This window comes from Ptychodera flava, chromosome 11 (assembly GCF_041260155.1).
Source record: "Ptychodera flava strain L36383 chromosome 11, AS_Pfla_20210202, whole genome shotgun sequence".
Taxonomy (NCBI): Eukaryota; Metazoa; Hemichordata; class Enteropneusta; family Ptychoderidae; genus Ptychodera; species Ptychodera flava.
In genome coordinates this window covers 8,129,522-8,154,440 of record NC_091938.1, presented here as the reverse complement: position 1 = coordinate 8,154,440, position 24,919 = coordinate 8,129,522, and the positions used below count along the sequence as shown (strand labels likewise).

The 24,919-nt window shown below is 37.6% G+C and overlaps 1 protein-coding gene across 2 annotated transcripts in view; it reads left to right on the top strand.

Moving 5' to 3' along the window:
* The window catches only part of LOC139143434 (cysteine/serine-rich nuclear protein 3-like), a 39,604-nt gene extending 16,618 nt beyond the window's left edge, over positions 1–22,986 (top strand). For both annotated transcript variants that reach the window (XM_070713744.1, XM_070713745.1), the window contains 3 exons: positions 9,723–9,996; positions 11,345–11,461; positions 13,809–22,986. In XM_070713744.1, the coding sequence (XP_070569845.1) occupies positions 9,843–9,996; positions 11,345–11,461; positions 13,809–15,952 (2,415 nt within the window). In that variant the 5' untranslated portion in view covers positions 9,723–9,842 and the 3' untranslated portion in view covers positions 15,953–22,986. The remainder of the gene's footprint in view (positions 1–9,722; positions 9,997–11,344; positions 11,462–13,808) is intronic.
* The last annotated feature ends 1,933 nt before the right edge of the window (positions 22,987–24,919 follow it).

Below are 24,919 nucleotides of genomic sequence, written 5' to 3'. Positions count from 1 at the left end.
CATATTGATAATAATGATATAATAACTACCAAATTAAGCTTTTTCCATTACTTCTCCTGTATTGTCTGTCGTTTGGCTCAATTATGTTATTCAGCACTTTTACCAAAGGGAAATATAAACTTTTACTCAATACGAGGAAGTCACCCTAAAGATTTGTTGTGCGATATTACATTGAGCAGGGACATTTCACATAATAAAAATCGATAATTTTGTATGTACCAGACAAAAAATTGATTGGAAATGCTATTGAATATATTTGGTGTCTTGGAAAGGAAGGAGGTTCATATACATGGAGTTCTATGATCAAGTACACAAACACCTGTGTCAGTTTCAGTTTAGGGTTTGGATGTTGCAGTTGGCATTGTTTCTGTTGCCTAGACTTCTCTGCTGGCTGCAGGGCACATGTGCATGGGTGGGTGGACTGGTGAGTACTGAAACCAATCTGCAGTGAGGAGATATACCATTATGAGTGTGGCAGCCAGGGATGTTATGCCTGGCTTTCCCGATTGATAATTTGTTTAGTCTATCTCCAAAGATTGATGTCATGCCCTCACTAGTTGTGAATGTCCCACAGAAAAAAGGAACAGGTCAAAAAAACACCATAAAGTAGAATTGGTGTTAGACCATCAAGCAACAGTTAGACACACTGTATGTCGTGTATTGTTGCTAGTTGTACTTTTCCTGTTGTATTTAAATATATGGCTTAACCAGTTGTATTTAAATATATGCCTTAACCTGTATGTCTATGCATACTTGGCATGTTTTTGGCACAGTTCAAGCTATTAAAAGGCTGTGATCAATTATTCTGAGTTGGAAATGTGTAAAGACAGAAACATGTGGTGTTTCCTGCTGGTGAGAAATCTGACACGAGATGAAACAATGTTTTGTAATCATACGATAGTGACTTCCATACCTTATTAAGTAATCCTGTACACGGCGATGGCCATAACAGCCAACTGAGCCATTTATCTCTGTCTCTCTATGCGATGTGAGCGTAATTCATAACCATGGAAATGAATGTACCAACCAGTTAGAAGGTTTGTATTCCTCTTTCGTAGAATCTACATGCTGATCATGTAAAAACAGTCATTCAGTAGTCTTGGAATCTCTCCAGAATTTTTGAACCCAAAGCCAAGTAATACTTTATTTTGGGTTCCAAAACTCTGGAGAGATGCCAGACTGTTCTTTTGATCCCTGTACTATACACACATATTGTAGGGGAACAGCAATGATGATACTGCAGCTCCCAAACTTCAGGGGAATAAAATCCTTTAGTAGAAAATTTTCCTGGAGAGGTTATATGGAAATTTGATGTTTGCAGACATAAATCTTCATAGAAGCTCTGTACGTGTACAGTGTATAGTACACATTGAGGCAGAGTATGTCTGAATTCATCTGAAGGGAAGCCAGGAGGAAAGTGTGCACAAAAACCAGTAATTATTAGAACAGGGCCATGAGTCTGCAATATTCAAGTCAACCTAGCAGTTGACATCCATGTGTGACATTGCCTTTGAACTTGAAATTGAATTATTATTCCTCCATTTGGTACATCTGTGATGTCATGGTGAAGTTTTTTTTTCAATGTACTATTAAAAATGTGATCAGCTTGCTCTTTTTCATTTGCCGGTAGAATTTTCAACTACCGGCTTTGGCGTGCCATACATGTACCTGCCTATGACAATGAAACTGGAAATACATAAATGACGTGGCTTTGATACCAGCATAATCAATATGTACATTTCATTTTCTGGAGTAACATGTAACCTGCGTGTGCCTATTTCTGATGTTCAAAATGGACAGAAGTGATACTGACATATATACAACACTGAGGCTGTGTATTATGTATGCATGTCTTTCTAGGAATCTGTCTCCTTTCTGATAACCCTGCATATCTGGTCAAGGTCAATGGAATGTACACTGATACGTCTGCTGTAAATGCCATACACTGTCACCTTGGCATGATTTTGATGTTGAAAATATCAGGGAAATGGATTCTTCTTGTTCTGGAGGCCCCTCAATCACAGTAAGGAGTCTGCATGTACATGTATGTTCCTTTGAACACACAAAAAGCTGAATTTTATAATTCATGGTTCAACCTAGCCACAATGAGTACATCTTACATGTAATAGTTAATTGTCAATATTACAATTTGAAATGAACAAAATGTATGGTTGCCGAGGAACAAATACCCTACTATATTTCTACATTTAGGTTTAGAATTTTTCCTTTTTTACCTCCCATTTGCCATACATATATGGCAATTGGGAGGTTATATGGTTGAAAAAGTCTGTATGTGAGATGTCTGTCTGTATGTATGTATGTATGTATGTATGTATGTATGGATGTCTGTCCGTCCAACGCAAAAACTCAAAAACCGCTGCACGTATTGAGCTGATTTTTGGTGTAGTGATGCCATATATGATGTAGATGTGCCGTTGTTAAAATGAACTTTTTAGTCCCATAGATATGCTAATGAGGTAGAAAAAAAAGCGAAAATGGTCAAAAATCAATAACTCAGAAACTACTCATCTGATCATTGTCATATTTGGGTTTTATGTACCTTGGGCCCAACTCATTTAAACATATAGATTTGATGTCAATAATTGATGCTTTCTATTTTTAATGAATTTTTTTTTTCTTTCTTCCATTTTAGTAAAAATCTTTTCCTCTTAAACCAATGGTTGGATCGCTTTAAAATTTGACGTGCAGGTACCTTGTGAAAACTCAAAATAGAATTCATCAAAATTATGGCACAATTTGCAAATTTAAATTTTTGGTCAATTTTTGCCATTTTTGGTTAAAAAAATCTTCTTTGAAACTGTGTATGCTATTACTTTCTAATTGGGTGTACAGGTTCCTAGGAGTGACCTGAAGATGACTCTGTGAACTCAAGCTGAAATTTGCAAATTTTGTGGTACTTTTTGCCATGCTTGCAAATTTAGTACATAGGTGAAATGTAGTAGGTCATTCATTCAAAGTCAAGTACTGCCTGTGCGAATGAGCAGATTATGATTGTGCTGTTCCAGGCTGAGGTGCTATTTATAGGAATGATGCAATGTTAGACGGCAATTGATGTTTTAACTGAATGTGACTTACATTGTATGTAACTCTTGTACTGTATAAACCCTATCAATTCACCCAGAAAAAAATAATTAATATGATTTTAAATAATTGAATTAATGAGGATATCAACAAAGCCAAAATAATTTTAGTGTAGAATTATTAGAATGTTCAACTTTTTTGACAGTTCATGGTGAAATGCTTACCATCTTGGAGGATTAAAACATGTAAAGGCAACTTTCCTGAATCCCAACTTTGACATATTCTGAACCGTCATATGTTGTGCTCTGTATGTTATCTAAAAGAAATTGCTTATAATAGTTTGTCATGATAGGTTGGTCAAATAAATAGAGATAGAGAAAGTTCCAATTTCCATTTATAGTTGACTTGGTAAGGATAAAATAAAATTACTTTTTGAGGAAAAAAATAGAGTGATCAATTAAAAGAGTGGTCAAAGTGATAGGGTTTTTATGGTAAAGCTGGACTAAGATTCCTCATGTGCTATTTATAGCAATTATGCAATCTGTAGGGGGGTTTACACGTGTGAGTTAAGTCCGGAGTTGACACCGGAATAAATTTAAACCTGTGTCAGTTGGACGTGTGAACAGACAACACCAAACTAACAAAGAACTAAATTAATTCGGTGTCGGAGGGCTGGTCCAGGTTCGGTGCTCCGTACTAAACAATGGCCTATTTACACGTGTGACCAGAACACCGAACTGAACGCCCAACTATATCCTGTCTTCGGGCTTGCGGTCATTACCACAATGGACGGTGTTCAAATAAGCTCTGGCGATCGCGGCAACAATTGGCCGCAGGAAGAGATCAGGCTACTAATGTCAATCTGGAGAGACGAAAATGTCATCCGTATGATGGACGGCACGTCGAGGGATCGGCAAGTGTATGAAGTCGTCGCTGCCAAGGCCAGGGAGAACACTCGAGAGGACAGCGGAACGATGCCACAACAAAATCAAAGGGTTGCAAGCTCAGTTCAAGTCCGCGTCCGACAAAAACGGTCGTAGTGGCAGAGCTAGAAAAACGATGCCATTTTACGATGAGTTGTAGGTAGTAAAGGGAAAGCAACTGGTAGTAAAGGGAAAGCAACTCCACACATTCATATTTGGGTTGTTTTCGTTTTGTGTATGATATCGTGTATAATAAGTGTTTGACTTATATGTAAAATGTTGCTTGGCCATGGCGAGACGTACCCGTAATCTACGTGTCCTGTGTTAATCCGCACTGGAGCGGAGAGACTACTGACACTGTGATCCTTTGGCGCTACGTTTCGAAAACAGAGTTTTCTTCATCAATCGCTTAAAATTAATTTTTGATTGGTGAGACGTGTTGAATGGTTGATTGTTTTTATTTTATGATATGTTGTTCCACTTACGTTTGGTAGGGAAGCTAGAATGTCTACTGTTTGGTCTTGTTGTGTTTGTGTAGGTTTGTGTGAACCTGAGTTTGAGCTATTGTAGTTTTTGTGAATTAAATCTGGCGCTTATAAGTGTGTCGCCTATATTTCTGTTCATTCTATATGCGATTATTGGTTGGTTTTGGAACAGTTTTTTTAGTGTTTCTTCTTTTTCAAGTTCACTCCAGTTTTCTGTCAGGGCTTGCTTGATTTTTGTCGTTTCGATGTACGGGCTATACGTTGTTATGAAGACTACTGTATTGTTGGTGGCGTTATTTCTTTCGCTTGACCCGAACTAAATTTTTACCTTGTGTATGACGTGTAAACATGAGATCGCTTAGATCGCTGATAAGGAATATTTACAGAGCGACTAATCAGATTCCCTCAGGTTTAAAAAAATACACGTGTAAACCCACCTTGTGTAAACAGTGCAATGAAAGTGTTACATGATTCCTTATAATGCTTTTGATGACCTTGAACTTATTAAGTTGCAAACATTTGTCTCTTCTGTGTGCTTTCTCTGAGTACCTACAGGCTCAACTTATTCAACAGAACTTACTTGCAATGGTAATTTGAAAATTAAAATGTGCTTGGTTAATAGGATGAAAATACTGATAAAGATATCCAGCTGAAGAGTCTTTATAACCTGACAGATATGCTGTTTTTTTATGACATAAATGTTGATAAGCAAGTCTTGTTTACTTTAATTAGAATGTAATTAACTCTCATTTATATTATTATAAGCAGTAGTATCAAGTTGATCAAGCTAACATTGACAAGTTGGTCGGCTGTTGGAGGTTAAAAGCTGTAAAAATAAATGTATGCACTGTATGCATGTCTATCTGTTTGTTCGTCTGTCCGTCTGTCTGTCCTGACCCGCGTTTTTTGGAGGGTCTATGGTCTGTCTGTCTGTATGTATGTATGTTAGTTATTATGTGCGGATGTATGTCTGTCAACATTAAAAACTCCTAAATCGCAGCACCCACCATCTTAGTATTTAATTGACAGGTGCATCGAGGGGTGGAGATGTGAATTTGTTGAAATAAACATGACTGTCAAAGTCAAAAATATGCAAATGAAGGGGAAATGGGAAAAATCCTGCAAATTGCTAAAACTTTGTAACCACTGGCCAGATTTGGTTGAAACTAGGTATGCAGGCTCTTTATAGTGACTTAAGGTACATTTCTTCAAATTATGGTGAAATTTTGAAAGTTGTATTTTTTTGGGCGATTTTCCTGTTTTTTTGTCAAAAAATCTTTTCTTAAAGCACTCATCCTATTGCCTTGAAAATTTGTATGTATGATCCTAGGGTTGACCTTTGTCAGATTTGTTCAAATTGTGGTGAAATTTTCATATTTGTATTTTGGGGGCAATTTTTTCCCATTTTTGTCAAAAAATCATTTTCTCCTAAAGTATTTGTTGGATTGCTGTAAAACATGATAGTCTTGATCCTAGGGTTGTTTTCTGTCAGACGTGTAAAAGTCATTATGAGATGGAGCATTTCATATTGCTGGGGTATAAGATTAATTGGGACTTGCAATGGAATTTTCTTAGTCAACCTGTAAGAATGCAATGTCATGTGTGTACTAGTAGTTAGTATCGCTGCAAAATGGGAGGACAGTGTCATTGACACTATTTTTAATTAATACAGTTTAATTCGTGTAATTCATGTAATACATTTATAACATGTAAATCTGTGATAAAGTTGATTTCAAATATTTTATACTGTTTATTTCATCTACATATAATGAGTCATACATATTGGTTATATACTGGTACAGTTCTGGACTACTAGTACAACTGTTTGAAATATTCCAGTACGGAATCGAAGTAATTTTATCAATTACAAGAGGAAAATCTTTAACTTCGAGGTGAAAAACTGCTCATGTCAAATTTCTAGTGATGAGAGACTACAAATGTACCAAAATTTGGGAGAAAAATCTTAAACCTCAGATCTGTCTTAAATGTGTCCTCACATTATTAATTTTTTACTACCATATGTACTTCTAAGAAACTTAATGTGGAAATTGTTTTCTTCCTAGCTTCAAAAAATATTGCCATATTGGAGTTCTGCATGTACATGTATTGTGTAACTGCAGATGCATGAAGTACGTGTAAAACTTAAATATTGAACAAAGGATTTTAATCATAAAAGATTATTATAGCTTTGAAATTTTATTTATAGATTGAGGGTTTACTAGCTTGACTTAAAAAAAACTTTTTATGGAATTGCTGGTGTCAGTGCTCGTTTTGATTGCATAATTTGAAATATTGTGGAAAATGTCCTTAAAATTTTCCTGTTAAGGCTTATAAATTGGAAGTTTTCACGTATGTATCTATAATTTACCATAGGCTTGTGTTGTTATTAACAATTACATGGTAAATATACATTTATTTGAAATAATATTAAATCTGTGTTTCCTATCCCAGTACATATACAGGTTTGAAAAAACAGAAGACAGTTGATTTGCATAACAATGCACAATTAGCATATTCGTTTGTTTTGAAAAATTATTCTTTTGTATGATTTTTAAGATATGAATAGATTGCTTGCAAATGGAGGGGTGCCCATCCATTCAAAATTCACCCATGGAGAACCCCAAAGAACACTAGGTCTGATCTTCATCATGAAAAGTCAGATTTTCCTAGGGAGGCCTACTTAGCTTTATAAAGCAACTTGACCCCCTAGGATTTTAGTGATTTGTGAATTTGTTCAGTATAGGCTTTGTATTTTTCAGTCTTGCACGTACATGTACATACAGTGATTAAGAAATCTAGTCACAGAGTTATTTGGGAAATATACTTTGTGGTAAAATAATTTAAAACAATGAACCAACAGAGCTTCTATTGTCTCTAAAAAAACCTGAAAAAAGACTTTTTTTTGTCCCATAGCTTATATGGTAGAATGCACCTCGGGGACAGATACTTTGACTCTCAAACTTTCACAATTCTTTTATCATCTACTACTTGTGGGGGGTTTATTTTAAAGCTCTTGGTGCAAGAAAACTTGTCACCGTCTTAGTTTTTCGAAAATTGAAAATTTTATTTTTCTCCATAGGGTCAACACAGGAATGGCAGCCATTTTGAATTTCAAATATCGGTAAATCTTGGGTAATTTGTTTCTGTAGTACCAAAATTTGCATGATGACCCCCTAATTTTTATTCTTGATTTTGAAAGAGACTGGTTGAAAGATTCCTTGAGGAAATTTTGAGCAAAAAGTTTAAGTCTTTCACTTTTGAGGCGCATCCTACTTGAAATGAGAAATTTGTTATTCCTGTCCCTTCTTATGACATGACAAATACTGCAACTTGTCAGCATTTGAATTTTTCACTTGTTTTATATTCTGAGCGAGATGGGTATTTCAATTTGTCTACTTCTTTGCCGACCAGGTCTCTGCATCGTGCTTCGTCATGGCAACATCGTGCAGTTCCATTTAAAGATTTTCCGGTGTAAAATGTCAACTTGTTAAAGGTCATTGCATATGGGAGATGGAAACGGGAAAAAAAGTAATTTATTTTCAACGCTGAATGAGTGTATGGACAATAAAAAGAATTTCAGTGCAGGTCATGAATTTAAAGTAGTCTACATCATTGCTTTACACAGTGATTCTGAACCGACAGTTTCCATCGCTGTATGCACTGATTCTGAACTGGCAGCGCTGTCAGAAAAGCTTGAAAAAAGAATCTTGTCAGTGAAAAGGATGGCTTTCACTCTGAGAGAAAATTGATATGTAAATCGTAAAAGAAACTCACAGTTTCAGCAACACAGCAGTGCTTTGAGAGGAGAAAGTGACGATGAATTGTACATGTATATTGTGAATGCATACAAAATGGCGTGAAACCAGCTCCAATAATAAAAGTTAGCAGGTCTTTGGTACGGAAAAGGAGGGAGTACTTATAAAGTAAGGATGGACAATCTTGAAACACTACAACAAGTAGTGATACGTGTACCACGATGCATAAATGTAAACATCACGCACTTGTGGTATGCCTCTGGCATACATTTGAATTCCAGGACGGAAGAATAGATATTGCTCGCAGTTTTTACCTGCAGGCAGTTGTTACTGTAATACTACAGACGTACATTTCTCTTTGTTTTGCTGCTTTCTCCCATCAGTTGCTCTTTTGTACTGCATAGGATACAGGATGGTTTTTACTATTTTTGTTTTTGCCTCAACATGTATGATACACTGTTATTGCACTGGACTAAAAATTCACTCATCAATCAACCATAGCAGTACAGTTTACACATGTACTCTGTACTGACTGAGTTGACAAGCTCAGCACTGTGTTTTTCACCATGTTTTGGGCAGTAGGATTAGAAACTCTAGTTGATATTAAAAACAATAATGGTAAAAAAATTTATCACCAGTCACAGCTACAGGCCTTTTTGTATATTCAATTAATGAGAATGACAACACAAGTCCCCTGTATTTCATGTGTCTTCAGAGTATTAACCCTTTCACCACCATGGTTTGTCCCAAATCCATTGTTTTCTATGGTAAAGTTGGACCTGTATACAGGGAACTGGGGGTGAAAGGTTAAAGATGGTCGCACGGGAAACTGTATATGTACATGAAGCTAGAAATGCCCAAGAATGAAAGAATTTACCAGTATTATCCTTCATAGAGTGGACCTTGTACATGTACAACACTTGCTGTGTACTGGATGTGTACAAGTGGTCTCCTATCAGACTGAAACACTACGGGAAGCTGCAGTATTTCCTTTGAACGAACTATGCTGGAATAAATTACATTGGATTTGCATACCCATTGATAAACGAATCCAATTACCATCCAAATGTCGCACAGTCTGGCAAAACATGCTTGCAGGCCTTACATTCAGTGTGTCCTGAACACACCTTTTTCATAGCAGAGAATAATCCCATTCAGAAGGAATGCAATGTTTCTTTGTCGCATCTAGGAATAAATCAATCTTTAGGATGATGGAATCTGACTTCAATTTGAAAGACGACTTTATGCTTAAAATAAGTTCAGTGAAGTTTTTTCACTGCAAACTACCGGATGTCGAGCAGCAGCTATCCCTCAGCTGATAATTATGCAAAAATCAATTTAGACGTTCTAATTATTCCAAACTAGATAGCTCGTCGCTTCTTCACAGTTCTGTTGTTCTTTGTGGAAGCTTCCCAACCTCTTTCTCGACTGTCCATGCTTCATCAAACCATCTTGTAAAATCACTCTACCAACAATCATGCTCACACATTGTGTATTCTCTTTTCTTTTCTCACCAGGTGTTGTGTGACATAGTAATGCAAATACACAGGTGATATTCTGACGTCCATTTTCCTGTAGCCAGGTGGTGCTATATCTATTGGTGTAGTTGGTGGTGGCATGTAGCAAAAGCTACAAAGATGTTGAAGCGAAAACGATCTTCAAGCCCCACTTCGTCAGAGACCACACCAGAATCAACTCAGCTGGGATCGTCGTCGGACCTGGAAGAGTCCAGCCGCGACAGTTGGAACAGCAATGGTAACAGCAATGATGTGTCAGAAAGCACTGGCATAGGTGAGGATTCGTCACGTAAACAGAAATGGAAGCTGTGGTGACACCATACCTCTAGCATGTTTCTTTGTGTAACTGATTGCTTGCTGTCAATCTGTGGGCCAGGCTTGAACGCTGACGAAAAGCCTGATTGGCTAAGCATATTGTGGCCCTCACCTACCGTCAACACTTTCATTAATCATTGATTTTTTTCAGTGCCCGGTAGACTCAAAGATTTAGCCATAGCATATGCGAGTAGTTGCAGAGCGCTGCAGTGCTCGCAGATGGCTGAATCTTTCAGTCTAGGTGCCAAGAAATTTGCATTCAGGGGCGCTTATCCTGCCCAGTCTGTGAAATTCAGTACATACAGTATCTGTTCATAATATTATATAGGGCTCAGCCCTTGGTGTCGCGCCAGGCGTTGAGATTAAAAATGTTATTTGTATTGATTCATGATTAGTAATCGTAAAGGATAAAATAGAATTAATTGTTACTTTCTCTATACGTTTGTACCACTATGACCGGTTTACCCTCTGATGAAAACAGTTCACGTACACGATGTCAGACCCTGTAGGTATAGATTTTCTGTAATGTGTAAAAAAATTCGACATAAATTGGCAATTTTTACCATGATAACTACCTATTGTGTTTAACAAGGGACGTATTGTGCCATCATTAACGTTGCAATAGTAACTGTACCGCCTAACTTCCGATATTGTAAGCTAAAAACCAGCGTTACGTCTAAAAACGGGCAAATTTTGCACCAAGTTATTGACACAGAGGGCGCTTTTCTAAGATTCAATCCCAGCATTCTTTGCGAATGTTCTCGTTCATATGCACGACAGTTTTCTCTCTTCTTCTATTTTTTAGGCGTGATAGTAACGATATTTTGTATCAGCGACAGGGTGGATAATAATAATTACTCGCTAATAAAAAAGATATATTTTATTAATGGCATGTTATAAAATAATAGCAAGCACGTTTCGAATTTTTTTATTTACGAGCACTCAAAAAAAACATGGCGGCGCCCACGAAAGAAGGGTACACTTCCGGTTACTCGCATAGTAGATTATGAATATGCGCATGCGTAGTCAGTTAGCCGCTGGCGCGACTATTAATAAATGCCCAAATCCAGTGATATTCGCTATGTTTAGATGGAATTTTAGGGGTGCTCAAGACTACCGAATGCTATCTTGGATGCTGTTACTTGAACCACAAAAAACTGAAATGATTTGTATGCCCCCTGTGCTGGATATTTGTGGTAGGTCTTGAAGGAAAAAATACTAGTAACCAAAATTGGCAACGACACAAAACAAATTCAGTCTTGCAGCAAACATCCTAAAATACCTTTCTTTCTGTGTTGATCTGTCAGGCCCTACCAAGAAGAAGAAGAAGAAGCATCGAGTAAAATTTGACAATGTCACAGTGTTCTACTTCAGAAGAATGCAAGGGTTTACGTGTGTGCCAAGTCAAGGAGGATCAACACTGGGTAAGTTCTAGGCTATGATGGTTTAGGTGGTATACATAGTATATGAACAGAGGGTAGTCTAAAAAATTTTTAATGTGATTTGAATTTGTAATTGATCAGCTGTGAGGAAGAGCAGTTTACACAGAGTTTATCCCAGTGCAATGTTAAAATATTTAAAAATTATTTTAGAGAAATTCAATTAACGCTAGGGACCAGCTGGTCAAATTTGAAGTGTCTAGCCGGCTAACTGGTGGATTGTCTGTAGTTCCTTCTGCTTTCTGTGCTTAAAATACTGACATAGCCAATGTGGCAAGTCCCATGGATTATGCTTGTCCCCACATCCAAGAGTCGCAGGCTCAAGGGTGAGTGCAGAAGGCTTGTGGCTTGTGCCCAGCATAATGTCTGACTAGCAATGGCACAGACGGCTGTCACCGGTCTAACTGACTGGTACAAGTTATTTTACCCATTTGGAATTAATTCTTGCCCTATTTTGAATTTTGTGTACTGTTATTTGGCAGTAATATAAAGATGACAATATTCATAATTCACTGTCACAAGAAAATTGCAAAATAAGAGACAGCGAGGATTTTCATTGTATATCGTAAAACGCCATCATATGCACTAATTTGGAAAAAATGTGGAGAGGAAAGCAGGTTGCAAAGTTTTGGTTTGAACAATACGTACATGTACTGTATCTCACCAAGACTCTGTTTACTTTGTGATTAATAGGAACCATGTTGTGTGCCTCATAGTCGACTGTCAGCAACAAATGAAATATTAGTCACAGATCCAAAAGTACTTAGCTGTGGACATTTCTTTTCTGTTTTGTAGTACCATGGGATTTAAACTTGGTGTAGTGAAGTAGCAGGAGTAAAGTAATGCCATTAGTAACCATGGCAACTGCTGTAATAACTTCTCAGGGTTTTTTACAGGCAGTGACGGAGCAAGTAGTTGTGATAGTATCATCGCATTCCCCAGTCAGAAAATATTGGATGTTTTTTTTCCGTCACTTTCCCTGCCTCTTTTATTCACCGCGAAGGAAATGTTGGTTTCTTTCTTTTCATCGGTCATTGATATGTTCTGAAGAGGATTATGAATTGAGGATATCCTCCAAATGCATGTGAAAAGTTCACAGAAATGCTGAGAAATCAAAGATAGGGTCATGATGTCAGCGAAGGAAGAAAATAATGTCTGCTAAGCTGAGTAAAGAAAACATAAAGAAAATTGAGCATTTTAGATTTTTACACCTCTGCTAACAACTACTGTATAATCTGCCTTAGACTAAGATTTCAAAAATCCTGTTCACTTTGAAATGTTATCCTGTTTATGACTGCGTGTGTATACATGTACATTGCAACTACACCAATGATTTGTTTAGTTGATAATTTTTTGTCCTGCTCAACATACATGTAGGTTGAAGGGACTAGTGGCAGTGTTTTAAAAAGGCAACTTTCTGCAAACTGCTTGACACTTACATTAAGATGGGCAGTTACATGTTGTAAGAATATGTGTAAAAAGACAGTCAACAGTGTGTAGATTGAGTTCTCTGGATTTGAAAAATTGCTTTAACCCTTTGAGTGCCAAAGAGAGTTTTTGTCACCTCTATGAGATATAATCCAAACAATTCTTTTTTCAGATCCAGACAATTTTTTTTTCAGATTTTTCCCAAAATTTTGATCAGAAACTGTAGCCAATGAAAAGTTATATCCATTTGGTCCAAAATTACTAAAAACCTACAGAAAAATTCATACAAATTGAGAAAATGTTACACTTAAATTTTGGTGGGAAAAATTACAACACTCAACAGGTAAACCCTTCCATGAACAGAGATATTTTTCTGCCTGTATGGTATTCTTTTATTTCAGTCACAAAACTTCAACTTATCTTCTAAATTTTAATTTCAACCTCAAAGGGAATTTTAGATAACATAAAATGTGACAAATCGTGTATGTTGTCGTAGTAGAATCTTTTCAGCAGCATTTCTTGTCTGCGCAAGATCTGGATAACTTTTATTAAGCAATTCATTATTCTGTAGTTACCTGTTCACTGCGATATAAAACCTTGCAGTGATGGGCATGTCCGCTGAAAACATAAATGAGAAGACATAATTCCAGTCTTTGCATTGTAATTCCACTCTGTATAAAAAGTCAACCTACCGGTATCTCAGGTGAAATCTTTCACAAACGTTTCATGGTTGATACTATGAATTTTGCATACACTGAAAATAAATTCAAAAGATCTGCTTATTTGCTTGACAACCTATATGTATAAGTATCAAAGTGAATTTATTGTGCAAAATGATGCGGTCGAGTTCAATCGTACACATATGTGATTGTTTTCTCTTTTTTCTCTCTAATTCTCAAAACAGGTATGTCCAACACACACGAGAACATCTCCCAATTTTCACTGGGCGGCTACGCCCAGGAACAGGAAAGGGTTCACCGAGAAATGCTGAAGGAACAGATCCGGTTGAGAAGAATGCACCGAAAGGCGATGAGAGATGAAGCAGACGGCTCCTGTGAAGACGAAGAGGCAACAAACACCGACGAGGAGTTGGAGAACATCAACACTAATGACTACTATTTCTTACAGCCTCTCCCGACCAAGAAGCGGCGGTCAATTCTTCGGTCGGCTGGCGTGAAGAAGATAGACAGTGGAGAGAAACGAGATTGCAAGTTGATACGCTTTTCGCGGGAGGGCTGCGGTTGTGACTGCAAAGTCTACTGTGATCCTGAAACTTGCTCATGTAGCTTAGCCGGCATTAAGTGTCAAGTGGACCGACTCTCGTTCCCCTGCGGTTGCAGCAAGGACGGGTGTGGTAACCTCCAGGGGCGAATCGAATTCAATCCGATCCGCGTACGGACTCACTTCATTCACACAATAATGAGGTTGGAGATGGAATCAAATCAAAATGGGCTTGAAAACACCAGTAACACAAACATGGAGCACGAAAAGAGTGAGGAAAGAACATTCCAGACTGCGGATAATGACAGCTCACCAGCGAATTTATCCAGCCTGGCTCATAACGGAAACGCGTTCAGTGAGAATAACTGCCATAATCAGTATAGCCTTGATGAAGATCCACAAAGTTACAACCACCCATACCATGCCGAAGACACCGCGTACAGAATCCCGGAAGGCCCATCACTGTACCCTCCAGAAGAAAACATCCAGGTAGAGATCTCGTCCCAGCAGAACGACTCACTCCCGCGAGTTCTACATTTCAACGACTGCGACGAGGACAACGACAATATACACAGTACGTACAACGTTAATCTGCCCAGCATCAACTACAACAGCAGTAGTAGTAGCAGCAGTAGCAGCAGCAGCAGTGAAGAGAGCCTCTCAGACTCCAGTTCCCAAGACAGCTACTCCTTTGACAGCAGCCAAACCTACAACAACTACCGTCTGGAGTCTCCCCTGGAACTGAGCAGTTTCGATGAGAGCGCCAATCAAGAAATGTGCATGGTCGGCTCCACAAGCGCCCACAACTTCAGCCAGTCGGAGAGCGGGGCCCGCAGCTACGCCGACTTGCTGAGCTCCAACAGCAGCTGTGGAGTGGTCACCAGCCAAAGCCAGCACAGTACTGACATGTCAGGGTACAACGAGTCCATGATAGACATGGCCAGTAACATTATCAGTGAAAACCCCAACTACGGTGGTGTCAGCAGCACCCGAAGTGTATCTGAGACCTACAACTCCCACGCTGCCGACACCTCGAGCTACGCTCCCAATTTCACCAACTTGGTCACCAACGATTGCTCAAATGACATGTATCAAAGCACAGCGCCCTCTCAGGGTGATTTATTTCCTCACTGCGAATCAAATCAGAGCGTCTCCTCTTCTCAGAGTATGTACGACTCGTCTCAAAGGCAGGAAAACTTCCAGAGTTCGCGTAACGTCGGCGAGTTGGTCACCATTTCCTCCAGTGAGGGGAACATCTGCTCAAGCCAGACAGAGCAAAAAGGTGAATTATACAGCGGATTTGTACATGAACATCTTCCCGCCTCCCCTTCTGAATCATACGTCACCCTGACCACTGCGCAGCAAAATATATGCGGAGAGAATGATGGCATTTGCGATAACGGTGGCAGAGAGGTGTTTCCGAAATCCTTTCAGCAGGGAAGTAGTTGTTTGTCCCACAGTGATGTATTCAGTGGCCCGTCCCAGATAAACATAGGCACTTCTGAAGAAACCTCCAATAGCGAGAATGTAGCCACGCCGGAAACCCCTCTAGAGATTGTGTCCACCTCCTCTGACGTGTGCGAGACGAAAATTTCTGTTGAAATTTCTTCCTCTGAAAAATCTGCCCTTGACACAATTCATGTTGCCAGCACAGAAGAGTGTAGCAACGTCCTGCAGCCAATCCAGAATTCTGACAGCGAGGGCGATGTTGCTGCTGACACCGAATACAGGCACGATTCAGATTTCAGCAGCGAAGCCATCGACCACCAGAATTTTGGTGAAGCAATAAAAAACTCCCTTATAGAAACTGTTGATGTCAGTGTGTGAAATTGTTTGTCTGCAATCATTGATGATGGAACAAAGAAAGTTTAATCCTCTGCGATGTCGAAACAGTTCTTTGTGTCGGATAATTAATTGTACAAATGAAAAATCTTGTGTTAAAACCTCGTGGCTCTTAATGTCAGGATAGCTTGAAATTACAAACCAGCGGAGGATGTTAGTGGTAGCAAGATTATCTGCATTGGGTAGTGAGTTATGGAGCAAATGTAATGGAAAATTCAGTCGATTTCTTTCGTATAAAACAGATCTTGAGCAATATGAATAATGTGTGTATACCTCCTTATACAAAGACAGTGCGAGGAAGAGAGCATTGTTGTACAAAACTCAAAATTTCTGTTCTGTGAGAAAAAAATTTCACGTAAGTTACAATTTCTGCCAGAATTGATTTAATGACTCCTGCATTTGTTTTGAATTTGCCGGGAGAAAGTGAGTTGATTGTGAATCAGGCCTCGATTCTTCTGTTTTGGAACGATAGATTTCACAAGAATCATGCTTTGTAGACATTGTGGAAAGAAAACTAATTGTGTCAAAAATACTGGAATCCTGAGAATTGTGTAAAACACAGTAATTGTTGATCATGTGATATCTGAATCATTGTAGAAGCCAAAAGGATTCTGGGTAAATATTTATGTCTTTTTGAAGCTACCAGTATGTGATACTGATCTGTGCACGGCATTGTGCTCGAGTTTTGCTGGGCTGAAATGCGTTTATTAAGGTACTAGACAAAAGTGTTTTTGATCTTTTTGAGGGCAATTGCGTAATTTCTCGTGTTGTGGTGACAACTCTCAGATTTTTAGCAGTCGCTGTTACTGTTATTTTCATCTTCACTGAGAAGAAAAAAACTTTGTATTGGTTGGGTCCTCCCCGACGTAGTGTGTTAGGGGGCTGTGAAAATTTGTTAATGGAAGTGTGGCGTTTATTTTATAAAGCTGCGACAGCAGGAAAAAACAGTATTAATTAATTCTCATAGTGTGTGTTGATATCATACACTATTGTCACCTTGCTGTTGATGTGCGGTTTCATTTTCCCCAAGGAATGAAAAATAATTTTCAAAAATATCTTCATCTCAAATGAGACTAATTGAAACCGCCAATGTGTGGTGCTTTTATAGCAAATTAATTGTATCTGCTGAGAGGAAGGCAGGGATTTCTTCACATCTAATTGTTCATCTTTCCGTTGTATTTTCTGTCTGAATGTGTGAAGGTTCTTCTTTTTATCTTCACAAAAAAATTAATATAATTATTTATTAGCTAAGAACCGTGGCTAGTAGAGAAAAGAATTTTACTGTCAATGCTAAAATGTAAAAATCAACGATCAAATGCCGAGTTTTCAGTTAAGAATAGATTTTCATTTATTATCATGTTAGACTCTTTCATAGTTTGAGAAAAATCTTCCTCTTTTTTGGTCCATAGAATTTATAAATCTATTTAAAAGAAAAATTGTAAGGTCTTTTCTGTGAAGTGGGCTCTACACATACATTTTAATTTTCGGCTACTCCATATCAAAGGAAAGGGGTGATTGAAAGAATCGTATTTTTAAAGAAATTTCTGTACTGGACAAAATCTTGTCTCTGTCTTTGAACATGGTGTTGTAATTATGAGTGCAATTTTTTGACAGGCTTGTCTGAAATTGAGAGTTGCATACCTCATTGTTATAATTATTTTTTAACAGTTAAGTGCAAGCACAATTATCACATGATATAAATATGCGTGTCAATAAGGTTTTGACAGGAAGGAAATTATTTTATACTGTAATCTGTGGCAGAGAATCTGACTATGTAGCTTTGTTAGCTGTATGTTCTGTTATTATTCAAATTCTGTCAATATCAATGGTCATGTGGACTGCCAAGGGACTTTGAGCCAACCAGCAATCACCATGTTTATTTTAACTCGTTTGGAAATCTACCATTTTCATGCCGAAAAGATAAGAGAAACTGACCTGTATATGGCACAATAAATTTAGATAATTCACCGTTTATAGTTTCCCAATTTCAAGTTTGAAGTCATCTCTGTGTTAAATTTCAGTGACACAGACCGCATTCTTTGTGAAGGAAGATGAGAGTAGTAGAAACTGGTGTTTCTTCTTCATCCGATGTGGTTTGATGGATATTGTCTCAACTTTTTCAAAAAATATCTGTGCCCACTCATATAAACCCATTTTAGACAAAACATGGAACACTTTGACAAATTTCAACAGACAGGTTATGTTCTTTTTAGAAAAACTTCCATCAGATTCTAGCATACTGTTACTTTCTCATGGGTATTCATTCACTAATTCGTCCACACAAGTTAGAGGAATTTTTTTATCAAAATCGTAGAAAAAGTTGAATTTTAAAAATAGAATATTGTGTTACACAGGTCATGATTTTCACTATTCCAAAGCACGGTTTGCCCGTGGAAATTTTAACAGTCTCCTGCCGGAATTTTCTTTGGTCATGAACTCTTTTGACCATTGCTTGTCTGAAATCGATCAATTTACAGAAATATTTTGTAATTTTTTGTGCATCTCATCCGTAATACGTGCATCTCATAATTATGTATTGTAACAAACCTGAGCATTATGGTTTGTTCTTCAGAGAATGAAAACTTTTTGCTGCAGTGAAATCCGTCATTTAATCAGTATCTACAGATAGATAAATATATTCACATAATCACACCAACATATATACACAGTAAACTTTCCTGTGAATGAGCAAATTGAAAATTCTGAAATTTTAGCAGACAGATTTACGTTTTTTGAATTATTTTATCCATGTTGTTATTTATATAACTTTGAAAAAGTGCATTGTTATTTATCAGATGTGTAAATTTATGATTCAAACTTCTGTAGAATTTTTCCTGATAGTGTTCTTTCATCCTTCAGAATTGTAGTGTATAGGAGTCTTTGTACATATATACACAAGACTGCTGAATTAGAACTTTTAGATTTGTGAAAGACAGAGGAAAAATTGTGTAAAACTTAATTGGAAGCCACTGACGTGAAGATTAATTATATTCAATGTTTTTCAGCATTATAGGAGAAATTTGCATGTTAAATTCGCCAGATGGTCTTTGCATTGTGTTTAGTAACTGGTCTGATTAGGCAATAGATTTACTGCAAGTGTGTTGAATTGACGGCTGTGCACTTGAAATTCCCGTGTCCTTCATTTTGAAATATTGTCTGTGCTTGATAGTTTGTTTAGGTATCTGTACAGTCCAAGGTTTGTGAGGAAAGGCTCTATTTCACAATTTGACTGAAATTTCACAAATTTGTCAGTGGCTTTCAGATTTTTGAAAAAAAAACAATTTTCATGTCGTGTGAACTTTATTGAACTCTTTGTTTTGAAAAAAAGAAAACTTTTCCAGTTGTTTCAAAGATGTTTTGTGAAGGTGGTGACTGGTGCTTCCCGTGTCAGAACCATTTATTTTCAATGTGTATTTGATCCTGTGTAGCTTTAATAGTCAAACTGTAAGCAGCTTAGGCAAGTTTTACACCGTGTCTACTGCCCTCTAAAGGCAGTCATTGAATATGGCCATGCTGTTTACATTTGCATTTGCTGTGCCTGACCCCAGATGTACCTTAGACGACATTCAAATTAGTATTTCCAGTCCATCTTGATTACCAATACACAGACAATTCTCAAACGAATGAGTTGGGATCTAGAGGAAGCAATTTGCTAGGCTATAATCTACAGACTGGGTCAGGCACTCGCTCACCAATGACAGCAACAGTCGACAAGAATGCTCTATTGTAGTCCATTGTACTTGTATATTGTTCTTAAAAGGGCCAGTGGCTGTTATGTTTGATAATTTTTTTCATTATTTTTGTCTTTGATGTCAACTACAGTTTCTTGTTCTACTCCTCAAAGCATGTTGAGAGATATACTGTAATCAGGTTGTCAACCCAGCCTGTACATGTGCAGACTGCATTGATATTGGTAACAAGCGAATTCTTTCTAGACTAGAATTCAAATGTGAACAATAGCAGTGCGAACTGCACATTGTAGACTCTGTGTAGGCAAGCCAAATGGTGGTTGCATGCTTTGGGGAATCAAACAAGAACTTGCAAGCAAAAAAAACCAGAACAGATGCTGGCCCTTTTAACATAGCCTACCTGGCAACTGGTGACACAAGCAGCTTATTATCACTGTACAGTAGAATTTGTAAATGAGAAACTGTCAAACAATGCCCTATCGGAGACAAAACCCCATCATTTGAAACGTAAGAGTAGTATTTTGCTGTCACTTGTACTTTTTGTTTCAAGTCAATGATTTAATCACGTGTGTTGATGTCTAATTCTGCAATTCTGAACCCTTTAGGAAGACACGTACTGAAATTCTATCTGTTTACCAGTAAAGATGACATTGAATGTTTTGTCACGGAAACGAAATTCATTGCAGATCCCGTGAGATTTACACTACGCCCCATCTGCATGTCATTTGTGTGACAAACGGAAAGAGTATTTGCTGCTGTGTGGGTTAGGATATACATGAAATGCGGTCACAACTCAAACATTTTCATTGTCACACACCTTGTTTTCATTGATGAGTATTTGTGTCACAAGTTTGCTTTGGGTTTTGTTTTGCCAAGATTGTTTAAAAGTGCCAATAGCTGTAACCTGTGATTGAATTCACTACTTTGTGTTGGCCTATTCCCCTAAGCATGTTGAAATCTAACCATATAGCTTGTCAACACAGTGTCTATACATGTTAAATGCACTGTTATTGTTTACATTTGAAATCTAGTCCGGACCAGAATTCACTTGTCAACAATAACAATGCAGTTCACATGTGCACAGGCTGAGTTGACAAGCTGAATACTGTGTATCTCAGCATGCTTTGGGGAGTAGAACAAGAAACAGCAGTTAACTATAGACAGTCTCAATTCTACTGTCTGTGGATTAATATTTCAGATAAAAATAGTGGAAAAAAGCATCAGAAGTTAGAGCTACTTGCCGTTCACTAGCAATGTGATTGGTTCTTTACTATAGAATTTATCAATATTGCTGTCTGTTGGAAGAGAAATTGTCATATGTGATAAGAGTTCTAGGCACAGCTGAACAACTTTGGCAATATCGTGCTTATTCTGGGTTTGTGTGCTTTTCCGTGGGTACCTTTTAGTGCTGACAGTGCCCCCTAAGATACCTTAAATTGTACAAAAGTTTAGTGTAGGCCATTGCTTATCAGTCTTGGCAAGTCAGCTCTATTGAGGCATTTGTAAACTTTTAGTATCAACAAAGGGATGGCTTTGAAAGTAATTATCAGTTTATTTTGAGAAAGAAATTATCAGTTTGGTTACAGGCCTCTTCTTTTGTCAGGTAGATTATTTGCATATTGTTTGCAAAATATATTGACAAACAATTCTTATATGTCAGCGCGAGACAATTTGCATAACATTTGCATATTTTCACCGCCCATTATTTAATGTGACACTTTGCCATACAATGCAATAGCTTTTCATCTAATTTTGCATTACACCAACCAGTCTCCCCAACATTTAGAAATTTTGAGATGCTTCTTATGCTAGAAGTCATTAGGGACCAACCAAACCAAAACCAAATGTCTCACAGGTATTGCAGCCAATTGATATAATTTTATGAAACCAGCCAATCAGGGAATGAGTTGAGTGATAAGTACTTATTTAGACACATGCTGCCCTTGTCACCATAGTTTTAAATTCTGCCCTGTCAGACTGCGCATACCTTATTTTTTGCCATCCTGGTACAAGGCCTGAAAACCCGGTGAACAGTCCTGAAAAAAAACATTTATTTTCTCAATTTGTGCCAAATCTACTATTTGGGTCCAGTCGAATTGCCATCAGCCCATCATGACTTCTCTGCACAGCCTTGTTTAGCCCTTTCTCAACAATGGTTTGACCCAAACCTATTGTTATCAAGGGAGATTTTGGATCTGCTGACAGGAGACTAGGGGTGAACAGAATAAGACAGAGAAAATGCAGTAATTGTTTGTTTACCAAATTTGTTGACAACGTTGGTAGCTGTACATTCTGCATTGTTGGTGTCCTCTTTAGAACAGCTTTGTATTCTGAAACCAAGGCATTCCTTTCTCTTTAAACACTACGTCCTATCCATTAAGCCATACATACATGCTTTTACATAGCTGCAATGTAAACAAAAATCTGAAGAGTTTTTTTGTGATGACAGCATTCTCAGAAGCAACATTTAATTTTATAATAGGAATTAGCTCAGCACCTGTAAGTCGGTCATTAGCTGGCCAATTAAAACAAAAAGAAAATATGAAATACAGCATTCTAACATACAAATGAGTTAAACATGGAATTTTAATGGACCAAGGTACAAACAACACCAGGTGCACAAATGGGTATAGAAATATGAGTATTTTTATATTGTTTGTACACATGGGTTGGTTTGTACCACTGTCATGTGATCTCTTGGGCATACTGAGTCAATAGAATGCAGCGTGTCTTTTTGAATTCCAGAGTTGAATTATTAAGAAACATTTGTATTAGATTTGTATTGGCATAGGGAAAAACCGGAAGGAAAGTACTCTAACTTCCCATTTGGACAACAGCAAATTACGAAAAGACTCTTAAGCTGCTACAGCTTCTTCAGAAATGATGTGAAATTTCTAGGATTTTTATAGCTTGATATGGCTTTCCCACCAGAATGATTGTGTGTTTGTGCAACTGTATTGACGTGTAACATACCCATTCTGTAGATGGCAAAACCAGCTACCACACATCGTGCTTATTTTTTTTTGCTTCTGTAATTTTGTGATATACCCAAAAACTTAAATTTTATGAAGATATATTCTGTCATGTGTACCTACCCATTTTGTGTAATATACATTTTGATTGTTGGCCCATGTCCGGCCGCGACCATTTCTTGTCATTGGGGTATTTTACAACCAACAGTTTTGAAAACACTGTTGTTAATTGTGTGACAGCTTTTCTCCTTGAGACCAGCATGACTTAAACAACTGTACCAACTTCAGAATTGCCATGTACTGTTGTATGAATGTGCAATATATACACAACTATATTAAATGTTTTCATGCAACAATATTTCAGTGTTTGCTGTCTCGTCTTTTTTTTCTGCCAATGAATTGTGGCTGTGGTTGTGAATAAATTTGGTGGTAATTAAATTCTCTCCATAGGCTTAGTCTTATCAGCAAGATTTCAAACTTGCAGTTTCGATAGCATTGCTAATGAAAGACATAGCGTGTGGGTTCATCACTTACAGTGTACACGTATTTGTACATGGCTTTGCACATTGGCAACGAATTTTTTTGAAGCAATATTTCTCGTTGAAGATGGCATGAAAACCCTAAGTAGAGTATCTTAAGTTTAGTATCGCAGCAATATTTGAAGCATGCAGAGGTACATATTTGATGTAAAAACATCTCAATTTTCGTATGGAGAATTAAATTACTGTAGTTTTGTAAACAACCAGGATTTACGTAGGAAAAACGGCAACTTTTGTTTTGCATTGTCCTAAGTCCTACAATGGTAGGAATTGAAAGACTGACATGCAGAAAAATCCAGCAACATTGAACCAACTTAATGCCACTGTAAGTACTTTAATTGCCAAACAAAGTTGCTTTTTTAAAATGTGAAAATTTCACTCAATGTTACCCAGCCAGAGTGGAGTCATTTTCTCTTTCATCAAAGATTACATGAAAATCCCCTCATACCACATATTTTCCAAAAGGAGAGAATCTGAAGTTTAGTATGGCAGCAATAGTTTACTTGAAGGGAACCAGAATCTGGTGATTTGCATAGATTAACATAAATTTACACTTCCCTTAATACCCAACAGATGACAACGTGTCATGCAAAACAGTAAATCCTTGAGTAAAGGAGTCTTCGCACGACGATTGATTGTCATAAAGAATTTAATTTCTTACGTAGGACTAGACACATAAGACAACAAATTACACAAAGAAAAACTATGTATTTTAGCAGATGATATAAATCAATGTACAGTGTTTCAAGTAATTTGAGTATACTTTCATCGTATGTTCTGTGCATTTATTTCAAACTAGGGGGTTCAAGTGTCATGTCAAAAGAAAGTTAGAGTCTCTTTACCAAACCCTACCAATCTATTAAGCAAATAAATTCAAAATTGAATGAATTTTTGCAATCAGACACATTTGGCTAAATCGCCGTGTAATATACAACCGCCCCTTCAAGGTCTAGTGAACAAAATTGTACCAACAGTACACTGTTGGTGTGAAGTTATTCTTTTACTGTTACATGATGCAGTTGATCACAACCCAAAAGTCTTGCTAACCTTCATTTCTCTTTATTTTTAAAGAATGATTATTGCAAAGTCATCCGTAAACAGTCTTGCCATGAGACTGAGTTTACAAGGCGTTAAGTGATGGGTAAAATACACCTCACCTATGAGTAAACCAATTGTTTGTATCGGTAAATGGAAAAATCTGCTCTTGTCATGCACACCTTATACCTTTTCACAAAATTACTCCTCCACTTTTTGTTCACAAATGAATAAAGTCTCTGTTTCTGCCAGTTTTTCCTACTTCTGAATCAGCTGTTGATATGGTCACACATTATGAAACACGCCACCTCCAATCAATGTGACATGTTGCCGGTTTGGCATTACCAAACACCCCACCTCCAAAAACCACATGAGATGTTGCCGGTCTGACATTACGAAACACCCAACCTTCAACCAACATGATACCGGTATGTTGCCGGTTTGGCATTACCAAACATCCCACCTCCAACCAACATGAGATGTTGCCGGTCTGACATTACCAAACACCCCACCTCCAACCAACGTGAAACATTACCTCCAAACCTCTCAAATCAGTGACTGCATACAAAACCTTCAACGATTCACGCCTGTGACTCACACCTGACAGTGGGGGACTTCTGACCACAAATTAACCAAACAAGTTGCTTCATGCCAACGAAGTTTTCACAGTCAAACGTGTCACACCTTGTGTAACAGGCAAAATTAAAAAAATTGCAG